Here is a 21,839-nt window from a genome sequence, read left to right as displayed (position 1 = left end):
AGGAGGCTGTCACACAACTCAGAAAAACTATTGTTCCAAACAAGACAAAGGAACAAATATGAAAATTTGGAAAATAACAAATAAACCAGACAATGATGAACCACGTGCACTGCTTGATGAACTTGTTCAGAACTGCAGCTTATATCCTTATATCTTGGGAAATCATGCATTTCTAAATTTTCTAGGAACACAGCTGGAAAAAATGTAAGAAAATACTCCATCAAACTCATGGAACCCCACACTGTCAGAGTCGCTTAAATGTGACTAAATGTCAATGACAGACATCAATCCCAGTTGAAATTTCTGAGTAGGGACCACAGACTGTGTATAAACTTTAACACTTTTATTATGCTTGGGGTCAGTTTGCACCCATTCAGTGTTCTCTAAATACATAATTATCATCATTTTTTTGTTTGCTTCATATTTAATGACTTTTCCTAATTTAATGGGAACAAGTGGGTAAACATAAAATTGACTGATAAGTGTGACATTTGGGAGGGAAAAACATGATTCATGACTCCCACAAGAACTTTGTGTGTGTGTGTGTGTGTGTGTGTGTGTGTGTGTGTGTGTGTGTGTGTGTGTGTGTGTGTGTGTGTGTGTGTGTGTGTGTGTGTGTGTGTGTGTGTGTGTGTGTGTGTGTGTGTGTGTGTGTGTGTGTGTTATTTAAAGGGCTATTTAAGTAGTCAACAAGACACATAAAGCCATGGGTATATATTTTTTTTTATTTTAACAATTGCCTGGAGGTTTAAACTACTGAAGCCACATTGACTCCAACTGATAAAAAAAAATGTCAGTAAAATTGAAGATAACAGTAAAAGAAATTTAAATATGACTTTAACAGACTCTCAGTCCGCCCACGCAGTGACGTGTGGCTCTTTTCTTCTCTGCGCCCCCGGAAGTGGGAGAGTGCTCTGTGCAGCCGGGGGAAAAAAAAACGGCTGCTACCGTTGACAGCTCGGCACACGACGTCAGGGAGCACGGTGGTCATCTTTAGCGACGTCCTACGTGTCATCGACAGCAGTAGCTCTCTAGCTTAGATAGCAGGTGAACCCGGAAAATTTACATGTGTGCGTCGCTCCAGACTACCTGCATTTTTCTGACTATGCTAAATTAGCTAGGTATGCTAACTCGCCGTGCTAATAAGCTTATGGCGAGCTAGTAACTTGGTGTTAGCTGGCTAGCTGGCTGGGATCCTCCCTGCTCTGTTGGTTAGCCAGCGGTAGCGACAGAGCAAACTTCCTTCACTGTCAGCTGTTGATAAAAGCCAAAAAAAAATCCTCTTCATTCGTATTATGGCTTTACCAGACAACGAAAAATGTGCTGTTATGTCTGTTTAACATTTGTTTACTGAACAGACCTCACTTTTCTTGGCCAACTGACATTTTGGTGCTGTTACCAGGGAGGCTCAGCTGTAGCTCGCTGCATCTTTTGTTTACAAGGATAGCGGGTCACCTGATGTGGTGCTCGTAGCAAGGCAGCGGCGCAGAGATGGACATGTTGCTGGGAGGCAGCTAACAGAAGCAGCCTTTAGCTAGAGCTTAACAATAGCTAACTATTTTGGTGAAGAGCCAAAATGAGGATCAGGGTTCTGAAGGAGGAGAGCTGTTCCTGCTGGACTGTCTGATTTTGTGTGGACGCCGGGCCAAAGACAGACAGGGTTTTGCTTATCCGTGCAAAAGCCAAACCAAGGGTGAGGTTACATGGGAAGAAGAGACAAAAAGCTTTACTGGGAACTGGGCAACCCTCCTGGCACTGGAATGATGTTGAAGACTATACTCATCACCAGTCTTCTGGGCTGGGCGAGGTGTCAGGAGAGCCAGAACATGACACCAGAGGAAAAGACTGTTATCAGGTGAAGTATTTTGAGACAAATACATACTCAGTATCCACTTTCTCAGGGTCACCTGCTCAGTCTAATGCAATTCAGTGCAACAGCTATGCCATAAATTCTACCTTTTAAGAAAGCTTATAATGTTCAGTTTTTGTTGACATTGTGCTGAATGTGTAAATTTAATTCTGTGTTTATTATGGAGGTTGTAGTTTGCAGAGGTCTTGTACTGGATTACATTATATTGAGAGGTGTTTCTATTTTTTTGTTCTCCCTATTTATATGCATGATGGAGACAGAATAGTTGAAACACCTCTCAATCAAATGCAGTCCAGTCCAACAGCAGCATGAACTATGAGCTCAATGCCAAACACAGAACTGAATGAACACCTCTATTACTGTGACAAAAAGAAAAGCTGAGCATTGTAGGCAGCAGGAAAGGAAACTTTATGGCACAACAGTTGGACTGGATTGTATTAGATTGTGCAGGTGGACCTGATAAAGTGGCTACTGAGTGTATAAACGCTAATCTCTTGTTGGCTTGTGACTGAGCGTGGGACCTTAGAGAAGACCGTGACCAAGCACTATCACATGTGCGTTATTAGATTTTTTAAATTCATTTGCTTGCTTTTGTTGCTGTTGCAGGGACCAGATTGTAGAGATGTTTGATCATGCTTACGGCAGTTACATGGTAAGTCCAACAGTAACAGTGAACTGCATAATATCATAAGCACATTGCATGATTAGTGATGTAATGCAAACACCTTTGATTATCACTATGTTTAAAGTGTGAGCTTGCACCGTTGTTTAGGTGTTTAGCTGAAGCATATTGTGTGCATTAGTTGGACATGTTTTTAAAGTGATTAAAGAGAGAATATTCATGTGAATGGTGACTGTTTTTAACACACATGTTCGTCTTCTGCTTCCGTACACCTTCAGCTCTTCACTTGCACATTGATGCATATACATCCATGTATTGTACATAATAAATCTATATACAGCTTTATGCTACATTTATGTGCTTACATGTATGTACCTGTAAGTTCATACTTAACTGTACATACCTGCATTTTTACACGCACATACATATGTACATACATGTGTCTATATCCATGTATAGGTATCGATTTAGATATATAGATATGTATGTAACAGCATTATAACATAGTATTCTACTGTTCTACTATTTTTTGTTCCTAAAAACGTTTTCTTACAGGTGGAACTCATCTTGCTCTTCATAACTTGGACATAATGGCAATGGTCTAATAAACAATCTCATTATTATAAGACTTGTTTACATTGGTCCTCTGCACACATGAAACAGAATTATACATTTTTCCCCAGATTGAAAGTGTGCACTGTGTTACTGTTTTTTTGCAGAAATATGCCTACCCAGCAGATGAGCTGATGCCTCTAAGCTGCAGGGGGAGAGTCCGGGGCCTGGAGCCCAACAGAGGCGACATAGATGACTCCTTGGGCAAGTAAGTTCCTCATCCACCTGCATCTGAAATCTAAGACGATCCCATGAGGTCTCTCCCTGTTTATCAGTTGCTGATTCTAAGCATTTTTTCGGTCAGATCTCAGACTCTTCTTTGCTTGCTTTCAGGATTCACTATTCTTTAGGAATGGGCATAGATAAAATGTTAAAAACCTATGCCAACTCCTGTTGCTCTGAACTGTTTTAGATCTACATCACAGAAAAAAATCCTTTTTAAGCCAGCTCTGAATCATTTGAATCAATTTTGTCTCATTTCAGAACTCAAAGAACCTAAAAAACTATTGCAATTTCAGAAGCAGTTTTTTTTATCCACCTTGTCTTCTTATTTTAATGTTTCTTTATGCTAGAAAATCTTAACTGCTATGATCAGAGTCTTTGTTGAGCTTCTTTAATACTGGCAAAGCAACATTAAAATAATAACAATAATATTTTAAAAATATATATATATTAAAGAAACATGTTCTACATCTTAATTACCATAGTTGTCATTAGCATGTTTTTTGCATTTTTGTATTGTTTCCAAATGTCAGAGCAAATTAGAAATGTCTGCTAAATCTGGAGGTGATAGAATAGGAAAAAAATATTACAATGTCATAGCATGTGCATATTATCTTTTTGTGTCAGCAAATATGTCAGAGATTGTGGATTTAATATGAAGGGTGATATTTATGTAATTTTTACTCTTTGAAAATGACATTGTGTCTTCAAAAGAAACCATGACTTCATACCCTATTGAATTTATTATGCTGTAGTCTGTTCCAATTAGACAGATGTGATTTGGCTTAGAAGAGATGCCCTAGTTTTTCTGGGATACCAGGATTACGAGCAAATTCAAGTGAAATTTGCAAAGAAGTCTTCAAAGCATGTCTGCATAACACAATGCATCCCTTTTTATAACACGTTGTATAACACAATATGATTGGAAACGCTGCACAGTTGTTACACTTCATTCCATTTTGAAACTGGATCAGTACCACAGATTGTCATGACCTTTTTTTCTGCCCCTCCAGGTTTTCACTCACACTGATTGACACTCTTGATACCCTGGTGGTGAGTACCTCATTTGACCCTGCTTTGCATGGTGAGGAATGGATCATACGTTTGAAAGTGGCAGCCTCTGTCCTTTAAGATTGTCTGGTCCCCCTGACCGGTTCATCCCCGAGATGTGCACATGATGTTTTGGGGCATGCTTAGAGTAAGATCAGGTTCAGGTCTATTTAGACATCAAAAACACTGTTCACAGCCTCAGAGAGCTTTATAATACCACGAATTCAGAACAAGCAAACAGGATTGACACCCCTTGACCCCCTTGTAAAATACTTGAGCATTTGAGACATCAATAGTGAGGATAACAAACAAAACATTAGCTTTATACACCTGGGCCATTGGTCTTACTGCATGTCCATACCCAGTTAGTGTTCCACACTCCTGCTTATGCAGAGCGGTAGTAACTATATAATGTGAGTTAGTGAAGAAGTCTATGTTTTGTTTAATCGGTTAATTCATTCATTCATTCTTTCTTTCTCACCTGCCTGCCTGTATGTTCAGGTTTTGAACAAGCTTGATGACTTTGAAGATGCAGTGAGGAAGACTGTGAGGGAGGTGCGCCTGGACAATGATGTGGTTGTATCTGTGTTTGAAACCAACATCAGAGTCTTGGGGTATGCATATTCTTTTCAACAGTTCTTTAAAAAAAATAAGTTTGTTTTATATAATGACAATAAATGCCTGTAGCAGTGTTCTCTTGATTGTTCTTCTTCACTATGCAGTGATAGGTCACAGTATGGCTTATTACTGTTACTGGACAGAAGTGGCATTGGCTTGTTAGTTACTAGTTGGTTACTCAGTATTCTCAAGTTGTCCCACTTTTTTTTCTTATTCTTTTTTAATCTCTATTTTTTTCCATTTCATCTCTTTCTTCCCTTCCCTTCCCTAACTGTTCTCCAGAGGCCTTTTGGGTGCCCATGTGATGGCTGACCACCTCCGTCAGCGTGGAGAGAGGATGCAGTGGTATGAAGATGAGCTCCTACACATGGCCAAGGAGCTGGGCCATCGATTACTGCCTGCCTTTAACACCACAAGTGGCCTTCCTTACCCCAGGGTACTCTTTATTTAATTACAAAATATCAGTGGATTGATTGCTAGTCCATTAAACCAGATATTGAATGTTTGCTTAGTCTCCCACAATTCTCCCATGGCCTCCAGTTGTATAAAGTTTTTTATTCTTGGTTCTCCAGGTGAACTTGCGGTATGGAGTCCTGAATCCCCTCTCACGCACAGGCACTGAATCGGACACCTGTACAGCCTGTGCAGGGACCATGATCCTGGAGTTTGCTGCCCTCAGCAGACTATCTGGAGAAGCTGTGTTTGAGGTATTACTTCTCATTTTCTCCATACTTCCCCTTTCTCCATTCACCTTTAACATTAAGTGTCCATAACAATAATAATTTGTGTCATCCTTCATGGTATTTTCTGTTTAAATGCATTTTCTACATCTCCACTTGGATTGGTTACATACATTTTTTCTAATTTTCAGATAGAATGGATGAAGGAATGGATCTCTCTTCTTTTAAGGGATTAGGAAGCAAAAAGTGTCAAATCAGGCTTTTTAGGTCCTAATTTTATGTTCGGATCCATAGTTTAGTACATGTATATTTTGTTTGGATGGTCTATGAAAAAACATCAAGGTCCAGGAAAGACCCCCAGTGCATTTTGAATTCGCTCTCTGTGATGATGATGATGACTAAAATATGTACAGTATCAAAGTTTTCTTACGTGTATGTCCTTGCAACAGCTCATGTTTTCATGTCAGTGGTTTGGATTATGAAAGCATACATCAATTATGTGATTTTTCTTGTTTTTCAGAAACATAAGTCTTATTTAAGGCCATAATACCTGTTCCTGTTTGACAGGAACATGCAAGGAAGGCCCTGGATGTCCTGTGGGAGAAAAGACAGAGAGGAAGCGACTTGGTGGGGACAGTCATCAATATCCACAATGGAGATTGGGTCCGGAGGGGTAAGGCAAACACAACGCGCACACACACACACACACACACACACACACACACACATTCTGACTCTGTCAAAACATTGGCATCAGCTAGAGACCAAATTGGAACCATACAGGTGTTCTAAAATTGGACTACTATGACAGGGAACATAGAGCAATTCAGAAACACACACACACACACAGACATTTGCATTTGCATTTTGAACTTCTTGTTCGATTGCTAATGCTCATATCTTCCCTGTCTCTTGCCTCTGTATTTGTAGACAGTGGAGTTGGTGCTGGTATCGACTCATACTACGAGTATCTGATGAAGGCTTACATTCTGCTCGGAGACAATGTTTATTTGGAGAGGTTCAACATTGTAAGCCACTCTTACTTTTCCCCCCTACATGCATCTATAGTCAAGCAGTGCCTACTTGCTGTATTTCACTTGGCTCTTGCAGCACCATGTGACCACCACGTGACGTGTTTACTGAGTGATTGACTGGGCTGATGACATGTTGGTGACAACTTTTCACACTGTTTGTATACTACAGCACTACAGTGCCATTATGAAGTACATCAGTCAGCCTCCCCTGCTGCTCAACGTGCACATGCACAACCCCACTGTGAGCGTGCGCAGCTGGATGGACTCTCTCCTTGCCTTCTTTCCTGGCCTGCAGGTCAGCAACTCTGTTTTTAGATGCACTGGGTTAAGCAGAATTTCCACCATTAAAATAGTAAAATTCACACCAGTGGCAATGAAAAAGTAAAGAAAAAGAAATTGTTGCACTCCAAGATTTGCTACAACATTTGTTTTGCAAACTGATATTTCAGTTATATTTGTTATTGGGCTGTGAATAGAGAATGCGATGCAGTACCCTAAATAGCTTGTAGGCAGGTGACAGGTGTTTAGAAATGATCTGCAGTTACAAGATGATGTGTACTAGGAATTGCCTATTAGCAAATAAAATGTGATGCTGCTCAAGAGCACTGTGCAGAATCCCTCTGTGCCTACACCACAGAGGACCACATCTATTGTTCACTACGATAATCTACATGCAAAGAATGATAACTAGTTTTTGTTGTTCTGGCACAGGTGAACATAGTTGTTTTTCTCATCATTTTGATTCCATTTGTCTCTTAGCACACCACTTTGTTTTGGACCCATTTGTGGTAACAAAATATATGGCATTTAAGTGTGGATCTGCTACTCAATAGCAGTCCTCAAAGCCATGAGTCATGATGGGCTTCATTCTCAGAGTGTTTGATGATTGAAATTGCTGATTTGTAAATCTCAGACTTGAGTGTTGTTATGCAGAACATTTTGTCAACCTAACCTACAGGTTTTGAGAGGAGATCTGAAACCAGCCATTGAGACCCATGAGATGCTCTACCAAGTCACTAAACAGCACAAGTTTCTGCCAGAGGTAAAGAATCAGCACCTTGTTTGAAGTCCTGTATTCAGTGGCTGTCATAAAACATTTTTAGTACACGGCCCATTTTAAGTTATGGCATGTATATAGCAATGGCTGCTTTATGTATTTGTATGAAAAAGGCATAAATAAATGAATGAATGACAGCCATTGATCAGTGTTTCAGATATGTGATACTGATAGATAATTGTAGAAAATACCTGTAACATGTTTTTAAAAAATGAGTGTAATATGTGATTTTTTGTCACGCTTTTTATCAGAACCATCCAAAAAATGTAAAATATGCATTTTTTGTTTATTTATTTGTTCATCTTCCTGTAGGCTTTCACTACAGAGTTTCGAGTACATTGGGGCCAACACCCACTGAGGCCAGAGTTTGCAGAAAGCACCTACTACCTCTATAAGGTGAAAAAAATAATTGGACTATTACAGACATCAATGGAGCATAGTTATTCCTCTGATACAATGAACAAGGTTAGAGTCTGGCTCCTTGTGTTGTCAGTGGAGCACCTGCGCTAGTGAGTCATGTTTATTTATTGCTTTGATGAGGCAACCCTGGTAAGTGAACTGTGCACCAGCTGCCACTGTTAAAATCATTTTAGCAACTCATTAGTCATACTTAACAAGCTTGACACGACTATAATTGGTTATGAGACATTTATATCTTCCTAGTAGGTCCTGTTTTCTTGGCTGACATTGTGGCCTAAACTGTTCAGTTTGAAATCTCCAATTGAATTTGTCAGTCTTGGACTTCACTATGTCTCTGAAATAAGCCTTCTGTTACACTATAGGCACAATGTGTCTGTATACTACTGCTAATGCACCATGTGTTGCTCTCTACAGGCCACAGGCGACCCCTACTACCTCAGGGTGGGACAGTCCATCGTGGAGAAGCTCAATGCCTATGCCAGGGTGCCTTGTGGCTTTGCTGCAGTACAAGATGTACGCACTGGGACACATGAAGACAGGTAGTGTGTAGGACCAATATACTTCAAATCATATTTAAGCTGACAGGAGCATGTTTGGTTGCCCACATGGCACTGTATTAGTTGTCTTTCCTAATGTAATAGTCATTATAATTGAAACTTGGAAAAACTGCAATAAAAGTACGAGAAGTAACATTTTGAAATTAGATTTTGTTGTCTAGAAAATTTGTAGACAATTATTGTGTGTGTGTGTGTGTGTGTGTGTGTGTGTGTGTGTGTGTGTGTATGTGTGTAGGATGGATTCATTCTTCCTGGCAGAGATGTTTAAATACCTATACCTGCTGTTCTCTGAGAAGAGCCAACTGCCCTTTGATATCGATGACTACATCTTCACCACAGAGGCACACCTGCTCCCTGTCTCCCTGTCCACCACCCAGCCCCCCTGTCAGGGCAACAACACTGTAAGGACAGCCTCTTTCCCACAGTCAAACACACAATATAGCTATCTTTGAATTTTGAATCTTTGATTAATATAAACTGATATAACCTTCAAACATTTACCAAAAAACTTCCGTTAAAACCCAATAATACTTTGCATACAGGCTACAGCTCTCTATAACAATTCCAGTCCATTGGCAGTTTATTTACAATCAGTTGTGGGAAAGTTGCAGACAGATGACTGTATAACAGTTATGATTTATGTTCATTATTTAGACTATTTGTTTATTTATTTAGTTTAGTGCTCCTTAAATTGACTACTGCTGCCAGTGTGCTTTAAATTGTGTAGCTTTTACTTTGATGGCACACTTGACTCCATGTCACAGCATTTAGGGAGCATCAACTATTGAAAAATGAGCTCACACACATCAACATATATCTTCATTAGTAAACCTACAACAGTGAAATTATCTGGCATTGTTCATTATATGGTGTGAACAACTGGAGATGAGTTATACCTTATCCACACACTGGCAGCTTCCAAATATGGGCTGGTTGCTTTTGTTGACAGAAGCAAATAAAAGCCCATCCTAAAAACTGAAGTTTGTGGTATAACTAGCTCCACTGAAAAATTATTAGTGATTAATTTAGCTCTTAAATGTTCTAACTTCACAATTTAATGCTAGATCATTACATCTAAATGTTAAAAATGACTTCTTCTTATGTTCTACATCAAAAAGAACATAACATCATGCATTTTGCATTTTATGATATTATGGAGTTTTCAGGACTTTATTTACTTATTTTTATGAAGCAGTATGCAGCAGCTACCTAATGAGAAGCTACAATTGCTAACAAACCCTGTAATTGGTTAATTGACATAGTAGCGTAGGAACTAACAAGTGCCAGCAAAATTTTTGACTGTGGGCCCTGTGCTTCAGGAGGCAGCTCCCATCTCTCTAGAAGAGGACCTGTTCACGTACTCCTGCCCCAGCACCCAGACTTTGTTCCCCAACAACCCTTCCTTTGCCAAAACCATCCGGGACAGCTACAAGTACCTCACTGGGGTTGGACGAGCCTTTCACCCATTGCCTGTCAGGTGTGTGTGTCAAATCACATGGGTGCGCTTTGTATTTAGAGTGAAATTACTGGTAAAATTAGTGATTCATAGTTACTTTGTATTTTGATTTGTTTGTCTGTGTGTGTGTGTGTGTCTGTGTATGCTGGTTGGGTTTCACAGGGAAATTGAACTGCCACTCCATGACAGTGGCATGGAGCCAGTGGAGTTCTTGAAAAGCATGGGCATTTCTCTCACCCCACTAAATGAGGCCATGGCTGGAGAAACAGGAAGTCAGAAGGTACTTTGGTTTTGTTTACTCATTACACACCTTTCAACGTGAACCACTACCTACGTTTCTGTATTTCTGTTCTTCTTGTATTTCTACATCCATATTGCTGTTGCTTACTAAAACATATCATCAGCTAAAGCGAAATACAGGGTATTACAAAAGGTTAAAGGGATGGCAATATGGGGAAAAAAACATTACATCTGTGCATTTTCATAAATGCATGAGTCAAGCATAATAATATTTTCCATTTATTTGTATTATGAAGCTAGCTTGCATGTTATTGAGAGGTACAACCCAGCTGGTGACAGTACAGGGCTCTATTCAGCCATTAAAAAAGTACAGACCAGTAAAACATAAAATAAATATTTATAACATCTGACTGTATAAAACACAACAAAAATAAAATAAATAAAAAAAAATACTGAAGACTGTCAGTTACTTTGCTTCTCTCCAAGTAATGTTTCAGATTCTCAGGACAGTCAGTCCTTTCACATAGTGGTTTTAGTCCTCCACTATAATGTGATAATATACCCATGATTATAAGCAGTTTCGTCTGCTGTCTTCAGTGGTACAACATCAATTACTTCTTGCCAATATTTACTTCTCATTTGGCAGGGAGAGCATCTCTGTATTGACTTGGCTAGCGCTTTCCAAGTTGGCTCCATTTGGTTGTTTAGCTGGTTGTTCCTGATGATGCACTCGAGCAACATGTTGAGCCATGCGATTTGAAGCTTTCAGCACATTCCTTTGGAGCTGACTAAACATGTTCACTGTATTACCCTCTGTTAAACCAACTGGACATTGCACTGTAGTTCAAATTGGAATGCTTTGAGCAGTGCCAGATTGAGTAAATCAGAAAACACTTATAAATAGAATATGGAACATTTTTTAATAAATTCCTCCTTTGTTTCATCAGCTGTGGCCGCTCTGTACTCTGAATTTACAAAAGTGGCTAATCTAATTGCATGACCCCTCTGGTAGTAGCATGAGGTTTTCAAGTAAGGAAAAAAGTGAGATGTCTGTCTGTAAATGGATTTCTTGTCTGGTTTTGCTTTTTGAAATGATTGCTGTGCTTTTTTATTTATGGTGGTTAGGGATTAGTACAGACTGCAGTATGGTGGTAGTTGATTGAAAGCAGTTAATTTATAGCTAAGGAGAAAGGTAGGAATGGAAATAACACAAGGATTGTTTACCTTCAATATCCCACAATATCCCAGATCCCCCATGATGAAATGTTGACCTGTATTAACATATTGTCATATTGCCCAACCCTAGTAATACGTCTGAAAAAATAAATCGAGTTGCATCATTAGAACATACTGAATCATTAGTATGCATTATTGTTTTCAATCCAATTTCTATAATTCAATTATTGCAGGAACATAAAGGAGTGTACCGGGTAAAACTTGTGGCAGAGGTAAGCCAAACGCCAGAGGAGGAAGAGGTGGTGCCACACATTGTTCAGCTCATATCTCCCCCATTTCTGGGTAGGACAGTCCTCACTGCTGGACCTGCCAAGTTTGGAATGGACCTTACCAAGCAGGAGCATGGGGTGAGCTCGGTTAATCAATCAAAATGTGTTTTTGCAGCATGCTTACATTATAATGCAGTGCGCTTTACACAGGAGGAGAAAAAATAGAAAGCAGCAAAATGAAGAAAAAAATAAAGTAGAGATTGAAAAAATGTCATGTCAATCTGACCTGATGACATATAGACATCAAAGCAAGTCATGTTATTTTAATATCAGACAGATCTTTCATAGCAACAGCATGAACCCAAAGCCAAATTTTCATAAAATCTCAAACTTTTGAGGAAACTAATTTGAATAAATGAGACCTTTTACTATTCACAGCTATTGACAGACCTGTTTTATTCTGTAGGTTAAATCAAATGATTCTTGTTTGTAGATTTTGCGATATACTCCAGGTGTTGCATGTTTGCCAAACAGCGAATGTTTTCATCTGTAAATAATGCATTTCTCTTTGTCTCTATTTTCTTTCTTCCTCTCTCCTCACCCTGACTTCCTCAAACTCTTTGATCTCACAACCACGCAACTACTTACATTAACACACAAACTGCTGTGTCCTCAGGTGAAGGGCAGCATAGTGAAGGCATCTCCCTACACAGCATGTGGGCCCATAGATAATGCAGCTGAGGTTAAAGGCCATATCGCCCTGGCACTGCGTGGTGACTGTATGTTCGCTGGCAAGGCTCGTAGGCTACAGGAAGCTGGAGCCATTGGAGTCATCTTCATAGGTGAGGATTTCCACAGGAACTGAAACCTGAAGCACACTCTGTATTCTATACAACACACACAATGCACAGTCAAATATATAAACTTCTTACCCATATTTGAGCTGTGTGTAGCAGCCAACACAAGCATGTACTGCAGGGCATGTCCACAGTAAGCTGGGTGTCCCTCCATACACATTGAAGTGCCCCCCAAAAAACTTAAACTGCTCTACTGGGCCTACACCTGGTCTGCACATGCATGATAATGGACCAAGACCTAGATCACATGACAGTCCTACATCAGCGGTTTCAAAAAGCTCCACTTCCCTGTCCATATTATAACACTAGACAACTGTTTTCAAATGTGCACCACTTTTTGAAAAGCCCCATTTTCTCAGGTGAAAAATGGCAGCTTCATGTGGACAGAAGGCCAAGTCAGAGTCAAAAAAGATGTTGAGTTGAATTGTTGTGGAGATTGTCAAATTTACCTGGCCTAGTGTAAACATGGCCTCACAACAAGAAGTAGCTGCTAGTCTGTCTTTTATTTTTTAGTATTTTTATTTTTATTTTTTGCCAAAATACTCTCCCACTGCTTTTTTCCATGAATTTAAGACAAGCTCCCCTTCACTGAAACAAACTTTGAGAAATTTCAGTGTAGTGGACCAAGTACTTGCCTACTGAATAAAGCTCATATCAGTTTACTGAATTAGAATCAGTGCCACACGGCTATGGTTTAATTCAGTCAAATATCATAAAAGTGGGGCTGGGCGATATGGACAAAGATATCTTTGAGCAAACACCTCAAAATATTGTGACACTATTTGTAGGAACGACCAGTGCTTTCATAAGATATTTACACACCAGAGATTTTACACACACCCAGATTTTTGATAAACAGTTAAACATCAGTAATGTTGATATGACCACTAAGCAGGTAGAGACAAATTATAGAACAGCTAGAACTGTCTAATACATTCAGAAAACTGTATTTCTTGACTGTAATAAATAGATACATGGATGGAATGCAGTGCAGTGGTAGTGTAGCCACCAGAAAATACCAATGGAGGTAGGCAAATAGTACATTCCTGAATAATAATAGTAGTAAGCAACAATATGATAGATTCATATATAATACAGCAAGAATAGTAATATGATGGTACATAATAGAATATAATACCATAGAAATATAATGTACAGTGCATCATGTAATGCAGCCTTTAATATTAGGGAAAGACAACACTAATAGCATATCCCATTATGATATCTAGTCTCATATCGCAATATCAGTATAGCATGGATATATCAGTACTAGTATTGATTTTTTGATATCCAGGCGTACTTTGAATAGAACTCAGTTTCTGATTGCTCACTCTGTGTTTCCACTATTCTGCTTCCCAGACCACCGCGAGGGGAGCAACAGTGAAGAGACGCCGCTGTTTCAGATGGTTGGAGACGGCGACTCCACCACAGACATCAGCCTGCCTTTGGTTTTCCTTTTCAGCCGTGAGGGTGCTGTGCTCACAGCTGCTCTGGAGGAACATCACAATGTAGATGTGCTGCTGCTGCCCAAGGAGAGGCAGCTGGGACATGGTGAGCAGATTTATGATTCCCTGCTGTGACACCAGTGCATCTAGTGGAGCACATGTTGTTAACAGGGGCGGTATTGCAGTCTTGGCACAGCACACAGGTTTAAGCTGAAATCTGTGATGTTTTTTTAATCAATATATTGTTATGATACCTATGTGTATGATAAGTCTCTAAAATGGGCACATTTGTTGTGGTTGGGGACTCTACAGACAGGGTACCTGCAAGGCATTAAAAAGTATTAAAGTCTTAAATTCAGAAATCTCGATATGAGGCCTTTTAAAGGTAGTAAAACAACTTAAATTCCATTGACATTGGTCTGAAATATTTTGTGGGACTGTTTGGAGGAGAAATAATGAGAAATTTGTCAATTGTTTTTGTAGTTGAAAAAGTTATAGTCTGTCTTTTCATCGCACTACTGGAAGAATGTCTGTGTGGTGGTGTGTCATGATGTCATGCTTCATGAACTGCAGTTCATGCGCTGTGTAATTCACTCACTTGAGAATTCAGGACTGTTACTTAATTATGTTGCTTATGTGTTTGCTGATAAAATCACCATTAAATTGCATTGTGAGTGATAATAAAAAATTCTTAATTTTCACTAGTTGAAAGCTACAGAGATTGACAGGGGATTGATGGGGACATCATTTGTACAGGACAAAATGTTTACTGATTCCTTGTTATGAACATTGCCAAAAGCTTAGTATCCCTCTTAGATGTAAATCTGTATATTCTCAACCCAGACTAACATTTGTTTCACTTTCCTCTTCATGGTCCAGATAAGCCAGAGAAACCTCTTGCGATGAATATCAAGTTCCGTTTAGCAGAGGACGGGGAGCTGGAGGAAGGGGCAGCTCGAGGGCCCACGCTGGAGTTTGTCCTGGAGAAAGGAGAGGTGCTCGTTGAGGAAGAGGAAGAGGAAGAAGAGCTCAGAGGAGAGCAGCAGTCACAGCAGCAGTACTGCACGAAGGCATCAGAGAATGAGAGCACTGAGCCATGCTCAGCAGCTGTGCTTTCTCCCCTAGATTCATCTCAGAGCCCCAACTCTAACAGTGGACCAGACACAAATCCTTGACCTTTGCTGATCCCAAAGCAGCCAGGTTCCTGTGATCCGCTCACACTGACAATAAGGCAGCAGCCTCCTAATACTGGCCCTGTGTCAGTGTCTCAATGGCATGTGCCTCAGAGCCCCCACTGCCCCAGATGGAGCCATAATGGACCCTGCCTGCATGTTAACAACAGATGAAGGCGAGTCCAGCAGTGTGGAAGATCCATGCAGTCTCAAACCTCAAGATGGCTCTGTAGCTAGAAGGCTGAAGCTTGTATTGGAACTCTTTTTCCTGCATGGTGCAGGTCTCTCTTGAAATGAGGGTTTTTATCTCATGTTTGAACAGGTTAATTAAAGGCTAAAAAACACAAAAGGATGGAGTGTAGGTTAAGCTGCATGGGCTAGTGCTGCCTAAACCTAGCTTAATGTTGCTACTGTAGGCACATACAGTTTTTGGTGGTGATATTGAAATAGATTAATAAATAGAACTTTAACGTTGCCTCACCTTAGGGGAGAGCAGTTGAAAAAGCAACAGAAACACACTCAGTTACTTTTTTATGCAATGCAGTTTTGTTTATAGTCTAGATTGCACCTTTCAACTGTTGGAGGCATAGAAATAAAATAATAGAAGATTGGTAGGTGCCTAGTATGGTGTTCCCTCAACTGTGTAATGTGGATGTAATTTGCTCCATTTCAGAAAGAAATGTTAATATCTAGTGATGGTGAATGGGATCTTACCTGGCCTGTTTGTTTGCATTGGTTACCATAACTTCTCAGTAATATAATGCCAATAGATGAAGGGTATATTGGGGCCAATTTGGAAACCAGTTTTGTTTATCTTGTACTGGTAGGCTACTTCAGGGAATTTCAACAGTGAACGCAGTTTGGCGCAGGTTAAACTTTGTGTTGCTGTGTGTGTGTATGGTTGTGTGTGCGCCTTTATACTAATTTGTGTTTTGGGTTGCGTGCTGTGTATGCATGTGATTACTACAACACACAAGACCATGCCTGACCTAATACATCACTGCTGCCAGATGAAAACCATCTGTGCTCACAAAATCACCTTTCTAGGAATTAGGTTTTTGAAAATCAATTATGGCTTTTAAATGAGTTCCATTGTCCAGAAGGTGTCAATGCTTGATCAGCCTATAAACAACCATGTAGTCTCAGTCCTCTTAAAACATTTCATGAATTACCAAAGCAGGTTGTCTTGCAACTCCAGTTACATGTACGGCTACATGTGGTATTTGCACCAGTTGGCTGTGGAAGCAGCGTCACAGGTCCAAGTGTTGGTTTCCAGTCCCAGAATGCTATGCACTTTGGAACACACATACTGTATGTTCCTCTGTGGCCAATCCTGACAGGGATGACCACAGTCTGCTTGAGTGTGTGTGTGTGTGTGTGTGCTTGAGAGAGAGACAGAGAGAGAGAGTGAGAGAGATGTCATCAGTAATTGTAAAGTGTCACAAATATCCTATTTACATAACACGATATTGAGACATTTATTTAAGTTAAAATGTACTATAAGAAAAAAACCCTGTTGGATCAAATCATGAAAAAGTCCAATTTGAATCAAATTTTTAACATGATTTGAAAGGAAAATCGAGTAGGGTTGTTACAGTACAGCTTAAGATTTTTAAACCAATCAAAAGGAATGTTAACTGTTAAAGTGGATCCTGTAAGATTGGCTCTAAAATGTGATTGATATCAATTCTACTATGAAATCTTGGAGCCAGTGTTGGTGGATCTCTTGTCAAGGCTCTGTCATTAACTTCCGTCTCTTTCTCATGCACACACACACACACACACACACACACACACACACACTCGCTCTTCACAAACTAAGACTCATTTCATGGGCATTATTATGTGTAACAACAATATGCAACAATTCAGAAAGACGTACAGCTTCTTTACATGCAGTCAGTTTGGTATTTTTTTTTATGTTATTTTGTCATTTTCCTTTAATCTCACTAATATGAAATTTTGTTGCATTTTTTTCTACATGGGAATGTGAGTTGATGTTTGTATAGGAAAAAATTGGGTTATGGTGCCAGAGTATATTTTATTTTCTTTCATGTTTGTGCAGTCAACCTCTTTTTTTTATGCTGCTGAGATCATTTCAAGTCTTAATCCAACATGACATGTCTGTTTTATTTTTGTGCGTGTATAAGGCATTGCCAACCTGTATACCTCAAGACTGTGTGCATGGTCATAAGACCATTATTATGAACACAGTAGAAAGGACCATGGACAAGAAGAAAATGTTTTTTTTTTTTTGTTTTTTTTTTTATTTATTTCTGTTTTGTTGTATTTATTATGGTCAGTTATAATAGAAGGTTTCTGTTGATGAGTAGTTGAAGCTCAAAAAGTGCCAAAGGGATGCATGACATGGTCCTGTTTTTCTTTCACATTTTCCTGTACTGTGTGAGAAGTGTTTATTTGCTGACTGTGAGCTGAGGCAAACTCATCAATAAATCTAAAGTCATAACTTCACATCTCCTTTCCTCTTTGTTATTAGCTTACTGGATCTGGAAGCACGTCATCAAATGTGATATCAGATTTGTGCAATCTTTCATTTTTTCCCAAATTAACTTTATTTTAGTCATTCAATTATGAAGTGGCTGCCTGATGTTTCTAACTGGTTTGTGTAATTCAATTGCATAGTGACCTTAGGAACTATTGATCGTGAGATTGTGTGACAAATAGTGTTTTCTTTTTGGACTGGTCCACAACCACTCAAGCATGGATTTTTCATTAAAGTAATCAAATTTGGAGCTGTGCACTCAAAAAGGCTGCTCTGAACAGGTGGCAGTGGCTCATGACTGAACAAGGCAACCAGAGGACTTAATTGTATTTTTTTTTAACTGTCATCCTATTGCCTTTATGAGGCTGAGTTGATGGGCTAGGAATCAGGGAAAGTTTTAGACTAGCATATTTTTATATAATGGTGTTCATAAGCCTGACTCAAGCCTGTTCTGTTCTAGTTCATCACAAAGGTGCTGGATGGGGTTGGGTCATGCTGGGACAGAAAAGGGCCTTCCTTCCCCAAACTGTTCCCACAAAGCTGGAAGCAGAAAATTGTCCAAAATGTCTTGGTGAGCTGAAGCAGTAAGATTTCCCTTCACTGGAACTGAGGGGCCGAGGCCGAGCCCAGAAAAACCAGCCCACAGTGTTATCCCTCCTCCAGCAAACTGCACAGTCGGCACAATGCAGTCAGACAGGGAACGTTCTCCTGGCGTTCACCAAACCCAGACTCGTCCATCAGACCGCCAGATACAGGAGCGTGATTGGTCACTCCACAGTTTCCACTGCTCCAGAGTCCAGTTGTGGTGTGGTGGCCATGGAAATCCATGCCATGAAGCTCCCGGCGCTCAGTTTTTGTGCTGATGTTGATGCCAGAGGAGGTTTGGAGCTCTGCAGTTACTGAGTCAGCAGAGCATTGGCCACTTTTACGCACTATGAGCGCTCAGCGACCCCGCTCTGTAACTTTACGTGGTGCTGCCACCTGGTGGCTGAGCTGCTGTGGTTCCTAAACGCTTCCACTTTGCAATGATCCCACTTCCAGCTGATGGTGGAATAACAAGGAGGGAAGAAATTTCACCAACTGTTGCAGCGGTGGCATCCTGTTACATTACTAATACAGCAGCACGCTGGAATTCAGTGAGCTCTTTAGAGCGAGCCATTCTTTCACAAATGTTTGTAAAGGCAGACTGCATGCCTAGCTGCTGGATTTTATACACCTGTGACAATGGGACTGAATAAAACACCTTAATTCAGTGATTTAGAGGTATAGCCCAATACTTTTGTCCATACAGTGTATATGAGGAGATGGCTTCATGATAAGTTTTAATGCAGCACATTAAACCTACAGCCAAACAATGGTGGTAGAAATATTCAGGTGTGGGGATATTCTGCCTCTTCCAAAGCAGGTAACTGACACAGGATCAACTACACACTGACCAAAGACATGAACCACTGGTTCTGCTGGTACTGGTACTTTCACTGCTGTTCACCCATTCTGAAAAAGAATCGCCACTGTGCTGTGGAAACACAGACCAGCTCAGGGCACAGGATCATCTCTCATTTATCTGGAGTCGGCACCACAGCTGTGAGCGGCATAACTTATTCAGTTCCCACACCGTGAAAATGTAAAGAAAGCGGAACAGCTGTTCGGTGACTTGCTTCTTTGTCAGGTGCCTGTACCGGTTTTTCCACAGCGCGATGACGCTTAGAGCCACTGTTTGCTGTAATTTCTTCTTAAACTAATCTCCTAGTGCTGCCTTCATGTGCTGTGGGAAACGTGTAATCTGACATAACCCAACAGAGAGAGAGAGAGAGAGAGAGAGAGAGAGAGAGAGAGAGAGAGAGAGAGAGACAGACAGACAGACAGACAGACAGACACACACACACACACACACACACACACACACACACACAAAAGAGATATCAAACTAAATTTTTCATTACTATTTTTCATAAATATTTCCAGTGTTCTATCATTACATTTAACCCCCGTTCCATACTCTCTTGTGCTATTACTGCTGACAGTGATTTGCCCAGATCTCAGAGTCTCAGAGAGAGAGAGAGAGAGAGCGAGATCTTCTGTGAAACTTGAAAACATGACTATCCATGCGTAGCGTCATTTACTCTCATTTTTCTCACAAAAGAAAGAAAGACTTGGTGTCCTTTAGCAGCCAATAATTTAACTTAATTGACTGATGTTCATGCTAACATACCCTCTTCCGATTCTGATTCGGTGTGAGAGTTCATGTCTGTTCCTTTCTACCAGTAACTTCCTTGCACTACCACGAAAAGTTGCTGCTCGACCCTTTTGATTTTTTTTTTTCTATAACTGACGCAGGCCGAGATGATGAAGCACAAGGCGAGATGCGCTATTTTGGTATCGAAAAAAAAAGAAGAAAGTTTTCTGAGGGCTCTGTCACAGCACAACGTCAATTCTGCCATTTCAGCAGCCTTCAGTGATGAATTGCATGTTTATTAATTAATCCATCTGACACAATGAACAATGTGAAGATATTAGTTCATCTCCACACCCTCTAATGAATTCTTCTACACCGGGCTGTCTCTGTCCTGCTCCCCAGCTCTGGACTGGCCTCTCGCCCCACCACCGACACTTTTCAATTAAAGTTCAAGACCCACATTTTTTCTCTCGTTTTTAGTTCAGTATGTCAAGTTTCTTTTTCATTTATCTGTAGTGTCCTCTTTTGAGTTTTAATCTGCTGACGGTTTTATTCAGTTTTTACGGGTTTTCTTCATTTCATCTTAATTGCCTACTTCATATCTTAACACTTGTTTTAACCTTTTCTGTGCCTTTAGTTTTGGCTTTTGTGTTTAATCTTGTACATTTGTATTGTAGACTCCTCTGCCACGTTTTTAACGCACTTTGGGTCAACTGCCGTTGTTTTTAAATGTGCTATATAAATAAAAGTGACTTGACTTGACCGAGCCGAGCACGGGCGGCCAAATTTTGCACCCGAACGCACCTGTAATGAGACAACACCTGCGAGAGGAGTGGAGATGGTGTGTTGTACGAGTTTACGAGGAGTCAACGAATGCGGCACGGCTCCCGCCCCCTCCTCCCCCTGCCTCGAGCTCCGCTATGTTTAGCTCTGTCGCGGATTACACGGTGCGCAGTGTGAGGATTGACTACGCTCCCCCGCTACCTGCTAAAACCTTGTCGCGGCTGTCGCTAGCTCTGCTCTGTTCAGTCACTTTGGCTGAAGTCGTCGGCTTGCCCCAATTCCAAGGGATGGGGGAATGACAGAAAGCCCCCTGCCCCCGTCACCGGCTCCCCGCTCTTAAGAAACCCCGAGGATGCTGCTCCCGAGTCCGCGGAAGCCACGACAGCGTCGGGCCTCCTCGCTGCTGCTGGCCGAGCTCCTGCTGTGTGTCATCTCCGTCAGTGTGTGTGCTGGCCTTCCAGGTAAACAAACACACACACACCTACACACACTGCAAGACCAATCAGTCTTCCTCGACTGTCCAGCTCCGTTTGAACCCGTTGTCTTATCAATAACCTTAATTGGTGCATTGTCACACAGCTCCTGGCAACTGGCAAAGTGCAGCGCTGTCACTCAGTAGGCTGGTGTTATCATTATTTATTTTTCAAGAGAAAACCTTCGAGGCAAATCATCCAGTGAGACAACACGTGTGTTTTTGTTTACTTCACTTGTTGTTGTCCATGTTGTTGTTTGTGTTGCCCAGTAGCTACAACGTGATACACTGTGAGCTGGCTGTTGTGCTGGGCTCAGGTTAAACAAGTGCGGGCTGCCCTGCCGGTGTCAGACAAAGTACAAGGGAGGGACAGAGGGAACGCTTTCTTTTCCTCATAACTTGAGTTATTCAGTACATTTCCTTGTACGGACTGCTTTGTATAGAGGCTTGTGTCCCGCCACCACCTCTGAGATCTGGGCAAATCACTGTCAGCAGTAATAGCACAAGAGTGTATGGAACTGGGGGTTAAATGTAATGATAGAACACTG

General features: G+C 40.7%; 2 protein-coding genes across 6 annotated transcripts in view; both read left to right on the top strand.

Annotated features, from left to right (window-relative positions):
- The first annotated feature begins 882 nt into the window (after positions 1–882).
- LOC115368865 (ER degradation-enhancing alpha-mannosidase-like protein 3) lies at positions 883–19,693 on the top strand. Of its 2 annotated transcripts, XR_003929085.1 has the most exons (21): positions 883–1,855; positions 2,477–2,522; positions 3,212–3,312; positions 4,340–4,379; positions 4,878–4,990; positions 5,277–5,430; positions 5,567–5,701; positions 6,242–6,347; positions 6,605–6,702; positions 6,878–7,003; positions 7,667–7,750; positions 8,078–8,161; positions 8,600–8,724; positions 8,978–9,143; positions 10,062–10,219; positions 10,361–10,478; positions 11,848–12,021; positions 12,560–12,725; positions 14,100–14,291; positions 15,065–16,775; positions 19,661–19,693. XR_003929085.1 is itself a non-coding variant. In XM_030065264.1 (20 exons), exons 1-20 carry the CDS (start codon positions 1,704–1,706, stop codon positions 15,358–15,360), a joined length of 2,634 nt encoding a protein of 877 aa, XP_029921124.1. In that variant the 5' UTR covers positions 883–1,703; the 3' UTR covers positions 15,361–17,829. The 2 variants fall into 2 exon arrangements, 1 of the variants encoding a protein (XP_029921124.1); XM_030065264.1 differs by lacking the exon at positions 19,661–19,693 and having other exon boundaries at positions 15,065–17,829.
- A 1,272-nt stretch (positions 19,694–20,965) lies between these two features.
- npdc1a (neural proliferation, differentiation and control, 1a) overlaps positions 20,966–21,839 on the top strand; it is a 34,790-nt gene continuing 33,916 nt past the window's right edge. For 2 of the 4 annotated variants that reach the window (XM_030065159.1, XM_030065157.1), the window contains exon 1: positions 20,967–21,280. In XM_030065159.1, the coding sequence (XP_029921019.1) occupies positions 21,172–21,280 (109 nt within the window). In that variant the 5' untranslated portion in view covers positions 20,967–21,171. Of the gene's footprint in view, positions 21,281–21,839 lie in introns of all 4 variants that reach the window. The other 2 variants (XM_030065160.1, XM_030065156.1) reach the window with 2 other exon arrangements.

Source organism: Myripristis murdjan, chromosome 12 (assembly GCF_902150065.1).
Source record: "Myripristis murdjan chromosome 12, fMyrMur1.1, whole genome shotgun sequence".
In the NCBI taxonomy this organism is placed as follows: domain Eukaryota; kingdom Metazoa; phylum Chordata; class Actinopteri; order Holocentriformes; family Holocentridae; genus Myripristis; species Myripristis murdjan.
The sequence above is the reverse complement of the archived record's forward strand: the minus strand, read 5'-3'. Positions and strand labels throughout refer to the sequence as shown.

Bases quoted from the DNA above. Each gene is read 5' to 3' on its own strand.
- LOC115368865 (XM_030065264.1), top strand. From the start codon at position 1,704: ATGGGAAGAAGAGACAAAAAGCTTTACTGGGAACTGGGCAACCCTCCT. The intron at 5,702-6,241 runs GTATTACTTCTC...CCTGTTTGACAG, and splicing joins CTGGAGAAGCTGTGTTTGAG to GAACATGCAAGGAAGGCCCT. The intron at 7,751-8,077 runs GTAAAGAATCAG...ATCTTCCTGTAG, and splicing joins AGCACAAGTTTCTGCCAGAG to GCTTTCACTACAGAGTTTCG.